This window comes from Peromyscus californicus, unplaced genomic scaffold, assembly GCF_007827085.1.
Source record: "Peromyscus californicus insignis strain IS unplaced genomic scaffold, ASM782708v3 Scaffold_6__1_contigs__length_162567912, whole genome shotgun sequence".
NCBI classification, from domain to species: Eukaryota; Metazoa; Chordata; class Mammalia; order Rodentia; family Cricetidae; genus Peromyscus; species Peromyscus californicus.
In genome coordinates this window covers 97,895,423-97,907,996 of record NW_026294584.1, presented here as the reverse complement: position 1 = coordinate 97,907,996, position 12,574 = coordinate 97,895,423, and the positions used below count along the sequence as shown (strand labels likewise).

The 12,574-nt window shown below is 45.9% G+C and overlaps 1 protein-coding gene across 1 annotated transcript in view; it reads right to left on the bottom strand.

Moving 5' to 3' along the window:
• The window catches only part of M1ap (meiosis 1 associated protein), a 73,891-nt gene that overhangs the window by 22,805 nt on the left and 38,512 nt on the right, over window positions 1–12,574 (bottom strand). The window contains exons 4-6 of the mRNA XM_052720678.1: window positions 6,582–6,755; window positions 1,541–1,703; window positions 760–901 (exon numbers count right to left, since the gene is read on the bottom strand). Coding sequence (XP_052576638.1) covers window positions 760–901; window positions 1,541–1,703; window positions 6,582–6,755 — 479 coding nt within the window. The remainder of the gene's footprint in view (window positions 1–759; window positions 902–1,540; window positions 1,704–6,581; window positions 6,756–12,574) is intronic.

The following is a 12,574-nucleotide window of genomic DNA, read 5'->3' as shown; positions in this document are numbered from 1 at the left end:
GGAAGGATTCTGCTACAAACTGAGTACCCTCACCTGGCTTTTTCATCAGTACTTGTAACTGCTACCCCCAAATTGACTTTGAGCTGACAGAGAAATGATCTGAATTTCTGGACTTTCTAGCGATGCTATCAATAAGAACAGCACCTGGGCCCAGTGAATGGTGTGGTTGGTCAAGATGTTTGCTGCCAAACCTGAACCCTGAGTTCAGTCTCCAGGGCCCACATGGCTGAGGGATAGAACCGACTCCCCAAAGTTCTCTCACTTCTACACATGTGCCATGGTATGTGTGCACCACCCCCTACACATATGCGCACAAAATCAAAAGATCAAATGTATAAAAAATAGCATTTGTCCAGCACTCGGGAGGCAGAGGCAGGCGGATCTCTGTGAGTTGAAGGCCAGCCTGGGCTACAGGGCTAGTTCTATGACAACCAAGGCTACACAGAGAAATCCTGTCTCAAAAGCAAACAAACAAACAAACTAGCCTTTGTATGGAGTGGGGAGGTTCCTTTGTACCACACTTGATCAGTTGGTCAGACTGTAACAGGCGGATGCCTGGAACGCCATCTGGTAGAGAGCACTAATGTTTCCTCTGGGGGCATCTAACAAAAGTAATGTTACCTTGACTGTAAAATCCAGAGTGTTTCCAGGTTCTCCATCCTTTCCGGGGTTGATGCAGGTCTGGGGTTGGGGAAGAGTTAGTGACTGCTTTTCTCTAGCTGTTACTAGAGCACTCTGGCCTGGGAACAGGGCACTCACCAGCAGGCAGTGACACAGAGCATGGAAATGTTGCTGGTTTGTTTCCAGCTCATCCCAGTCCAGCTTCCAACAGCTTGTGGGTCTGAGGATGAAGGGGAGTCCATAGGTCAGGGACTCACAGATCGCACTGGATTTAAGAGCCCTGGAAAAGAAAGACTCTCCTTAGTGGTACTGGGAGTCTACTTCTAACCATACCCATCTAAATTCAGCTTGGATCTAGGGCCTTCTGGGAGTTTGTGGATCAGGGTGTGTAATTTACAGAGTGTGTGGTCAGTGTCAAGCATGGAATCGGGCACACTGAAAGTTCTTCCATGGGGCCCTAGAGTAAGAACAAGAACGCAGCAAAGCTGGGCTTTCCCATCCTTGTTCTACCTGAGAGCTGGATCCCCTGATGCAGCACTGCTAGTCCCCAGAAGAGTGGTAGAGTTGAAGTTAGATCTTGAGACACTTTGCCCCTGAAACGCTCATTCCTACACTAACCCTATGGCTTTTGACAAACATCCATTGGATGGCTGAACACCTTTGCATCGACCTTGCTTTTCTCTGCACTCAGAGGCCATGTTTCCAATTCCTGCCCCTATCTCCAAGTCTACATCTGTCCCTCTGGCTTCCACTTGCTAAGGAGCCCAACCTCACTTTTGTTGTTTTCATGACATGCTTGTAACTGCTGCCTGGCCACCGACTGTTGCCTGACTGCCAAGATATAACCTGAATCTCTGCACTTCCAGGCTGTGGAATCAGTAAGACCAGAGTAGAAGGGCTAGGTTTCCTCAAAGCATACTTGACCACTCGCAGCTTGTACGGAGAGTCTGATGACAGGGAAGCCATCTGGTAGAGTGTGCTGATGTCTCCTTTGGGGTCATCTATTCTCAACATGCCATCGGCCGTACCAGGAAGCAGGGATGGGCTGAGAAATCGCTCTTGGAGGTCACATTTCAGGCATACTGCAATCAAAGGGGAGTTAGGGAAGAGGCCACATTACAAGTTACCTCAGGCTGTCACTGTGAGACAAATTCACTTTCACTAGGCAGTCAAGGCTTAGGAGGAGGTAGGAAAATGGGAAAAAGAAAGCAAGTTTGGTTTGGGGAGGAAAAGCAGACCTGCCACCCGTGTTATAGCTATTTATCCTCACGGTTTACTTGTTCTCTGGGCCTGGCGTGATGCTCCTTTGCTTTACGGCTGGGCTCACTGAGCATTTGTCTCCTAGCAAGAAGTCTGGTTTGTCATTCAGTTCAGGAGGGACAGGTGTCCTCGCTGGAGCGGCTAACGCTTGTTAGGTCTCAAACCCGGGGTAATATGCAGAGGCCCTTGGGTAACCACAGAAGGAACTCTCGCCTCTGCTGCTTCCCTGCGGCTTTGGCAAGGGTGCTGGTCAGATGAAGGAAGAACAGGGAAGCAGAAGTCAGACAGTCAGCTGACTGCTACTGGCTTTCTCCGGCCTCTGCCGGGGGGCCTTCAGGACTGCGGGAGGAACCCGCTCCTGAAACAGCCTATGTTTAATGCCCGGAAGGAGCCTGAGTACTGGACCTTCAAGGCCGTGGAGCTCAGCGGTGGGTTAGACCGCAGGAGTGCATAGGCTGGTGCTGAGCTACACTTGTCTCTGCTACTCTGTTCTACGAAGCTTTTGGCTTTTTAAAAAAATAATTTATTCTTATTTTGTGTTCATTGGTGTTTTGCCTGCATATATGTCTGTGCGAAGGTGTCAGAAGCCCCGGAACTGGAGTTACAGACAGGTGTGAGCTGCCATGTGGGTGCTGGGAACTGAACCTGGATCCTCTGGAAGAGCAGCCAGCGCTCTTAACTGCTGAGCCACCTCTCCAGGCCCCTTTCCCCCATTTTGAGGCAGGCTCTCCTGCAGCCCAGATTGACCTCTGACTTGCTGTGTAACTGAAGATGACCTTGAACGCCTGTCCTCCTGCCTCTGCCTCACGAGTGCTGTGGTTTCAGGTGTGTGTTACTGTTCCTGGCTTTGAATTAGGTTTCTATTCCAGCAGTTACCTCCAGGTGCCAAATGCCTGAATCCTTGATGCTATGAAACGTTAAAATATAGATCTGGTTGGAATATCAATAGCAAACTTGCAAGTATACGAACACTGAATCCTTGTGAGAAGGCTCGTAGGTTCTGGTGATTTGTGGAATGACCAGACTGCCACATGAGGTAAAAATAAAAGCAGAAGTAATTGCAGTGGCATACATCTATGAAAGTGTCATCTAACTAACATTTGTTACGTTATATACTAATTTAAAAACCAAACAAAAATGTCAAAGTAACATGGGAAAAATGGAGTGGGTGATAGATTCAGCTGGATTTCCTGGGCCCAGTTCATAAGATGTAGACTTTAATTTATCTCATTGAATCCAGGAGGGACTTTGTCCAGGAATGTGCCTCCCTTCATTTCTTCTCTGCCTGACTTCTCCATTACTGGTCACTGGGATTTAGGATTGGGAAGCTCTGTCCATCTGGATGAAGGTCTCATTGGTTGCAGTAAGAATCATCCTAAGAGGTCATGTGCAGTGGTGCATACCCATAACTCCAGATCTCAGGAGGTGGAGGCAGGAGGATCAGGAGTTCCAGGCTAGGCTAAGCTCATAGTGAGTTCCAGGCCAGCCTGTGTAAGACCAATTAAATCAGAATCTGTGGGGTGCTTCTCACCATCCAGAGCTCAGGTACAGAGATGGCAGAGCCCACACCAGAGAACAAGACACTCAGCTGCCTGCACACTCCGGCACAGGTAGACCTCTAAGGGAAGCCCAGAGAGATGGTGAAGTGCTCTGGGCAGTCATGAAAATGGGTGGAGAAGCTTAAAAAGAAGACTCAACATTCCTTCAAGGAGCCTGTGTCAGGACAGCTCAGAGATCTTGTTTTTATGTGGTGAGTCTCGTGCTCAGAAGTCTACACAGAGCCATGCATCAGCTTAAAAAATAACAGGTAGCTACAGTTCGATCTTTGTTGTGGTTGTTTATAATCTCCATGGGCTGCATCACTCTGGAAAAGACCTAATTTCTCCAGACTCCATTCCAGTTGTGCCTGACATCTGGATTCCAATGAGGCCCTCGCTTGCAGAAGAGCTGATCTAAGATATGCATGCATGCTGAAGCTCTGTAGACTTCTGAAGTATGGCTACAGTTGGACTATATTCTGCCTCTGACCCTGGTAATAAAAGCTTTGGAGAGGTGGTGTGGGGGGAAGCTGGAGAAATACAGATGCTGTAGCAGTAGGGACAAAATAGGTTGCAGTGGTTCCTGGCCTTTGAGGGTCCCAACTCCATTAGTGAGAGAAGTGAATCACTATCCCTTTTGTTTAGAGTGGCCTAAGCACCAGGTGGGTTAGTAGTGGGCAAAGGCCTAAGTTCTGGAGGTAGGTAGACCTGTGTTTGATGAGTGTATTCCGGGCAAGAATTGTGAAGAATACAAATAGAGATTTCTGATCCTAAGATGAAGAAGGGGCCCTGTGCTTTTCTGTGAAGCCCTAGGAAAGAGTTTAATTTCTTTGTCTTACTTTCTTCATGTGTGAACACAGGTATAATATTATATTTGGTTTGTAGACAGATTTTTCACACACTAAGACAGATCTTTAAAGATCTTACAATTGCTATTGGCCAGGCAGACAATCTTAGCACTTGAATTCTCCCAGGAAGGATACAATTATACTGCGAAGTGGCAAGAAACCACTATGTCGTGTTTAACTGACAGTGCTTCCGTTCTTATTGGCATACAAATAGTGGCATGTCTTATAATGGATAGCCTCTTAGACCTGATGACATATTCGGTGACAGCATCTGCCTGGTGGTGGTGTGTACAGCAGAGGGAACTATCAAGAAAAGAAGCCAGCATGGTAATTTGGCAGGGGAAAGGCACACAGATGTCGAACACCAGCCGGCTTCTGTGTGAAGCTGCTGGCTGCTTTTAAGGGAGGAAAGTGAATGAGTGAATCCCAGTGGACGGGATAGGGAGGAACTGGTAGGATCGCTTGGGACACGATGCAAAGGAGGTCCTGGGGAGACATTTTACAGGCAAAGGAAAACAGGTTATTATCAGGTTAAGTCATCAAAGGCATTCCAGGCCCTAGGTGTTGTAAAAGAAAAGTTATTTACTCAGTGTGAGTGTGTGTGTGTGTGTGTGTGTGTGTGTGTGTGTGTGTGTGTGCGCGCGCGCGCGTGCGCTATGGAACATACGTGTAGGCCAGAGAACAACCTGTGGGAGTCTGTTCTTCCATACCATGGGACCTGGGACTGAACTCCTGTTGTCAGGCTTAGTGGCAAGTGCCTTTATCCACTGAACCATCTTGCTGGTCCCAAGCCCTGGGGTTAAACAGAAAACAATGGAGGAGGGAGGACAGGGGGATCCGTGGCTGATATGTAAAATTAAATTAAATTATAAAATTAAAAAATAATAATAATTTAAAAAAGAAAATGATGCAGACTCTGATAGCTGTCCCTGGAAGGAGGGGAACCATATTCCTATCTAATTAGACTTCCAGAGGGCTTTCCCCCACCCTGAAAAGGTGACAGTCACAGCAGAGTTCTATTCCAGTAGGAGAAGAGATTTTAAACACATTGTTAACTGGGGCTGGAGAGATGCCCAGCAGTTAAGAACACTGGCTGCTCTTGCAGAGGACCAGGTTCAGTTCCCAGTACCCACATGGCAACTCACAATCATCTGTCAGCTTCAGGGGATCCAACGCTCTCTTTTAGCCTCTGTGAGCACTGCACGCACATGGTGCACAAACTTACATGCAGGCAAAATACCCATATACACTAAAATATATTAACATATATACGGAGCCTTCAGAGGTGGTATAAAGCACATGTCATGTCAGCGCCTGGGAAAGGGCTTTGGAAAGCATGATACCCAGTTCTACTTACAACCCCCAGTGAGCTCTGTAGTTGCTACCACTATTCTGTTCTGTGGAGAAAATGGGTACAAACTGACAGCTCCAAATACACTTTAATGTCTTCCCTGAGGAGATGGGTCCTCAGGAGTCGCCCTTCTTAAACTCAGTGTGGCTGATTATACTGCTAAGTCCATTTGGCACCAGCCACTACAGTATCAAGGACCTTGTTGACATGCCTGGTGCTGGCTAGTCGCCTGAACTTCTTTGTGAACATGATCCTGGGCTCATGTTGCCCTCCTCGGAGCTTGCTTCTGAGTTGTTGGAGTTTTCTCAATTTGATGCCTAGCTAGTGAGACTTTTTAAGAATTTCATTTCAGTTTATGTGTATGAGTATTTGTCTGTCTGTTTGTGTATGTATGCACACTACACGAGTGCAGTGGCTGAAGAAGATGTCAGATCCCCTGGAACTGGAGTTATAGGAGGTTATGAGCTGCCATGTGGGTGCTGGGAACTGATTCTAGGTCCTCCACAAGAGCAGCCAGTGCTCTTAGCCGCCGAGCCATCTCTCCAGCCCCCGAGAAGATTTTTATTTACTGTTATTATTCTTACCACAGGCAGTGCTGATATTTTCAAGGTAACAGACTCTTGAATTATAGTACCAACAACACCTACCACATTAAGAGTGAGAATATTGAGGACAGTGAGTGCATGATTCAGTGTATCCTGCTATGGTGTAGCTGATCTCTTATCATTGAGGCATCAAGGTCTTTGCCTCTGTAACTGCTTGGCTCTTGCTGGCTGGGATGGTCACTCTGTAGAGCTTTTCTCTTTATATCCATGCTGTCACTAGACAGCATCACCCAAGCCTCCTCCAACCCCTAGGCCTCAAATGATCTGTATTCTGATGACTCACCAGAGTCATCTAGACTTCTAATCCTAGACAAGGACAGACTTAGCCCACAGAACCTATCTTTTCAGGATTGTGTACTTGGATTATCTCTTGCCCTGGAAGAAGGAGGAAGGGTCTGTGGAGCAAGAAGAAGATGGATGTGTTCTCGGTCGGTTTCACTATTATGCAGCCAGGCTTTGAAGAAGATCTCCATGCTGACAACATCATTGTCAAGACTCTGAAGGACAATGTCAGCTTCCAGGATAGCACTCTCTGCAGAAGAAAGGAAAATGGTGGTTAAGGTAGTTTTTTGTTTGTTTGTTTTTTGGGGAGGTTGTTTTTTAAAAAAATCTTATTGTTTACGTTAAGATTTGGGGGGGGGGCAGAAGGTGAGGTTGGGAAGATGACTATTAAGAGTATGTACTGCTCTTGCAGAGGACCTGAGTTCAACCTCTAGCACCTACATCAGGTGGCTCACTGCCTGTAACTCCAGTTCCTGGGGTCTGATGCTCTCTCTTCTAAATTCCAAGGGTACATACACTCACACAGGCATACACATAATTAAAAATACAAATAAGTCTTTACAATTATTTTAAAAATAGATTTATTTTAATTAAAAATTATTTACGTGTTGGGGCTGGAGAGATGGCTCAGCTGTTGAGAGCATTGTTCTTGCAGAGGTTCTGGGTTTGATACCCAGCATCCACATGGTGGCTCGAAATTGTCTGTAACTCAAGTCCCAAGGGATCTAACACCCTCTTTGGACCTCAGCAGGCACTAGCCATACATGTGGTAGACATATATGCATGCAGGGAACATATACATGTAAAATAATAAAATAAATCTAAAAATGTTAAAAATAGTTATGTGTTTGGGTGTTTTGTCTGCATGTAAATTTGTGCATCACAAATGTGCCTGACACCCACAGAGGGCAAAGAGGGTATCAAATGCCTTAGAACCAGAGGTATAGACAGCTGCTGAGCTATCTTGAGGGTGCTGGGAATTGAATTTAGAAGAGTACTCTTAACTGCTGAGTCATTTCTCCAGCCACTTGTTTTAGTTTTTAATTATGTGTATGTGTGTATGTAGGTATGTGTATGCAAATGCAAGTATCTGTGAAGGTCAGAAGAGGTGTCTGCTTCCCCTGAGCTGGAGTTACAGATGGTTATGAGCTACCTGTGTGCCAGGAACCTCTGGGAGAACAGCAACTACTGAACCATCTCTCCATCCCAAGCGTCTAATTATTATTGATGTTGTTATTATAATTATTTTTGAGACAGATTTTAACTGTGTATCCCTGGCTCTCCTAGATCTCACTACGTAGATCAGGATGGCTTTGAACTCATAGAGATCTACCTGCCTCTACCTCAAGTATTGGGATTAAAAGCATGCACAAAACCACACCCAGCTAAGTGTTTAATTTTTAATTAAATGATTTTTTGTTTCAAGATAGAGTCTTGCTATGTAGCTCTGGCTGGCCCAGCATGCACTGTGTCGATCAGGCCTTGACCCTGACACAAACCTCCTGCCTTTGCTCCCCAGTTGCTGGGATTACAAACATGAGCTATCACACACATCTAATTTTTTAATTAGAAGTCTTGAAAATTAGAAACTTTAAGTGTACCTGTCTTCCGACACATCAAGTGTATGTCTCAGGGTCTGTGCTAGACACAATCTTGGAGCGTACACAGGAGACATATACAAAGACATTCGGCACAGCATTGTCATACCAACAATCAAACTCCAAACAGGAAGCAAGTCTCATGTCCATCAACAGAAGAATGCTTAAACAAATTACAACACACTCAGACTGGTGTGTACTATGTAACTGTTAGCATTTAAAAATAAATATACCAACAAGGGAATCTAGAAGGAGCCGTGAAGGAAGTTGTAGGGCAGATATGACCCCATGTGTGTGGACATAAAACTACCTGCATAAGTGCACACGTGAGTATGCACACGTTCTTTATAAAGGTCTGCAAGGCAGCCGCCATCCAACTGTTAGCTGTTGGGGAGCAGAAATGGGCAGGGCTCTGAGACACATTCCTTTCTTAGTCACACTCCTACATTCCTTACTTTTTATCTTTTTTTTTTTTTTTTTTTTTTTGGTTTTTTGAGACAGGGTTTCTCTGTGTAGCTTTGCACCTTTCCTGGGACTCACTTGGTAGCCCAGGCTGGCCTCGAACTCACAGAGATCCGCCTGGCTCTGCCTCCCGAGTGCTGGGATTAAAGGCGTGCGCCACCACCGCCCGGCCTTACTTTTTATCTTAACTGTGTATTTCTGTTATAAAATAGCCTAAGGGTCTGGAGAGACGACTCAGCAGTTAATGCTTGTTCTTGCGAAGGACCAGAGTTCGGTTCCAGCACTCACACTGGGCAACTCGCAGGCATCTGAAACTCCAACTCTAAGGGATCCAATGTCCTCTTCTGGCATCCACAGGCACCTGCACAAAGATGGCATGTACACACACACACACACACACACACACACACACACACACACCCCCAAATAAGTAAAATAAATCTTTAAAAAAACACTAAAATATTCTAGAATATATGAAAAATTACATAACAATGCAGGTTAGTGATTAACAAGGGCCATATCAGTTTTATGTTGTCATTTATAAATTTAATTATTACCTCTTAAAATGCATCTGCACATTTCAAAGAAAAAAGATGAACCATTGTATTGGGCTCTACCTTACGATATAGATAATGGAATTAGTCGTCGGTACGCTGTCTCACAAGTGCGTTTGACATACAGAGGAGGGGCTGGGCTGGCGTGTGATGAGTGTCTCTGGGTAGGTGGGTTGACAGGCTTTCCTGGAGTACTTCAGAATTCAGCCAGGTCTACCTCTGCCTCTGTTACCTGGGTCTGCAGATAGCGGTTGTCAGGGAAAGTCAAGTAGAAAGTAGTGGAGGAAAGCTTGGACAGAGGACGCGAGGGAAACGCTAAGGAGAAACCCTGAGGGGCTTGCTGAGATACAAAGGGCCTAAGAAAAGCCAGTGGCTCAAATGAATTAACTTCTGTGTGTGACTCATGAATGCCGGGCCGTTTATTTCTAGAACGACATTCCTGAGGACAAGTTGGTAGAGGTGGCAGACTCTCCACCACCAGAACAAAGAAGGTTCAGTCCAGTGTGCTGGCTCCAACACAGGAGGTGTGGGCTGCTAGATGACTTCACAGCTCATTCGAGGACTTCTCCTGTGGCCAACAGGGATAGCAAGCACACTTTGTTTCTTTTTTCTGGTCAGCATGATCAACTCTGCTAAATAGTTATGCAGATTTATTCAATACTAGCTCTTTCATTTACTTCGTCAGGAGCACACATAACTCTCCGCCCCTGTGGATTTTTTTTTTTTTTTTTCGAGACAGGGTTTCTCCGTGTAGTCTTGATGCCTGTCCTGGATCTCGCTCTGTAGACCAGGCTGGCCTCGAACTCACAGAGATCTGCCTGGCTCTGCCTCCCGAGTACTGGGATTAAAGGTGTGTGTCACCACCGCCCGGCTGCCCCTGTGGAATTTTAAAAGCAGCATTATTCTCGAGCATTCCTTCTCAAATTCTCATCTGTTCCACCGTGTCTTATGGTACTATGATAATAAGCACAAAGATATTGCCAAAGAAACATTTAAAACATTACGTGGATTTGGTGATGGTATAGGAGAACGGCTGCTCGTTTATTGTTCCTTTTTCCTAAGCCTTTGAACTTTGGTTTGAGTAACACGTTTGGGGATGAGTGAGCAGCTTTCCCCCAGTGAGGCAAAAGAGCTATTAAAGTTACGAGGGCAAGCATAGAGCTAAAGAAATGGAATTGAGGGGCTGGAGAAGTGGCTCAGTGGTTAAGAGCACTAGCTGCCTTTCTAGGAGACCTGGGTTCAAATCCCAGTACCTACACTTTGGCTACTAACTGCCTCTAACTCCAGTTTCCAGGGGATCCAGCTGGCCACCCTCTGGCTTTCCCAGGCACCAGGCACACATGTGATGCACATACTGTTGGAGGCCAGCTCTGACCTGTCGAGGGTTCTTGAGGGGAGGAGTGAGGAATTGAGAAATAATAGAAGAAATATAGACGTAGACGGAGAGAAAGACAGAGACACAGGATAGCTTCTGGAGGGCCCCGGGTTTAATCATGATAGACTTTTTATACATCAGCAAGGGGAGGAGCAAAAGACCTCCCCCTTTCAAGGTCGAGGCACAGAGTACCAGCAAGTGTAGGCCCTTCAAAACACCTGATAACCATGCCCTTGGCCAAATCATCCTATTATGCAGCCCTGCTGAGTAAAGCAAGCTCAGACTCTCTGACCTTGTGAGTTGGGCCTTACTAGGGAGTTGTGGGCCCCCACCACATACACACAAAACATTCATACACATAACGTAAAAATAATTTTTAAAAAGAGAGGCTCAGAGAAGTGAGTATAAAGGGTAGAAGATTAGAAACTCTAATGCGGGGCTGGAGAGATGGCCCAGAGGTTAAGAGCACTGACTGCTCTTCCAGAGGTCCTGAGTTCAATTCCCAGCAACCACATGGTGGCTCACAACCATCTGTAATGAGATCTGGTGCCCTCTTCTGGCCTGCAGACATATATGCAGGCAGAACACTGTATACATAATAAATAAATAAATCTTTTAAAAAAAAAAAAGAAAAGAAACTCTAATGCTGGGAAATGGGGAGACGTCATTATCCATATTAAGAACAGCAACCAAAGGGGTTCCTAAAGTAATTAAAACTATGAATTTAACACGGAGTGGTGAGACCATGGAAAAACAGGTTTTTTTTTTTTTTTTTTTTTTTTTTTTTTTTAAGAAGAAATGAATGAAGGTGGGTGTGCTGGCTCATACCTAGCACACAAGAGGCAGAGGTAAGTGGATCTCTGTAAGTTCAAAGCCATCCTGTTTTACATAGAGACTTCCAGGTTAGCCAGAGAAACACAGTGAAACCACATCTTAAAAAAAAAAAAAAGAAAAAGAAAGAGAAAAAAGAAGGGAGAAATGTTTCCTTTAACAGCAAATACTCTAAGACTAGAACAAGACAAAAGACAAGCATGACGCCCTGCACAAGGATGCCATGCAAACCGCTGGACTTTGCAGTAACTTTACTGATGGTCCTGTTGTAACATCGAGGATGGACATGCACAGTTGGACAGGGAGAAAACTCACCAGAAGTAGAACACAGATGAAGCAACAGGGGTACAGGGACCTTCTCTAAGCATGGCTCCTACACCTGTCCCAGTGGTAGATGTGGGGACCTTCTCTAAGCGTGGCTCCTACACCTGTCCCAGTGGCAGATGTGGGGACCTTCTCTAAGTGTGGCTCCTACACCTGTCCCAGTGGTAGATGTGGGGACCTTCTCTAAGCATGGCTCCTGCACCTGTCCCAGTGGTAGATGTGGGGACCTTCTCTAAGCGTGGCTCCTACACCTGTCCCAGTGGCAGATGTGGGGACCTTCTCTAAGCGTGGCTCCTACACCTGTCCCAGTGGCGGATGTGGGGACCTTCTCTAAGTGTGGCTCCTACACGTGTCCCAGTGGCAGATGTGGGTGTCATCTCTGCTCTTGCAGATAATGGCAGCTACAATTCTTTCTCTAAATATTCTAGCTTTTCCATTAGTTCTGAGCTTGGGAAGCTAAATGCCCGAGAGGGTGCTGGCAAAGCCACTTGGAATAACCAGTCCTTGAACACGGCACCTCTGCGATGGAAATGCCATGCCACCAGGTGAGCCAGGCAGCCAGTCCTCCCCAGCCGTGTTCACTGTTCGTGTTTCTAACTTTCTGAAAATTTAATTTATTTTTATGTGTATAGGTGCTTTGCCCGAATGTGTGTCTGGGGGCCATGTGTGTGCAGTGTCCATGGAGGCCAGAAAAGGGCATTGGATCCCCTGGAGCTGGAGTTACAGATGATTGTGGGGCACCTTATGGATGATGGGAATTGGTGGGAAGCAAACCTGAGACCTCCCGGAGAGCGGCTGATGTTTGTAACTGCGGAGCCATCTCTCTAACCCCCCATTTCTTTCTTTCTTTCTTTCTTTTTTTTTTTTTTTTTCTGGTTTTTCGAGACAGGGTTTCTCTTTGTAGCTTTAGTTCCTGTCCTGGAAC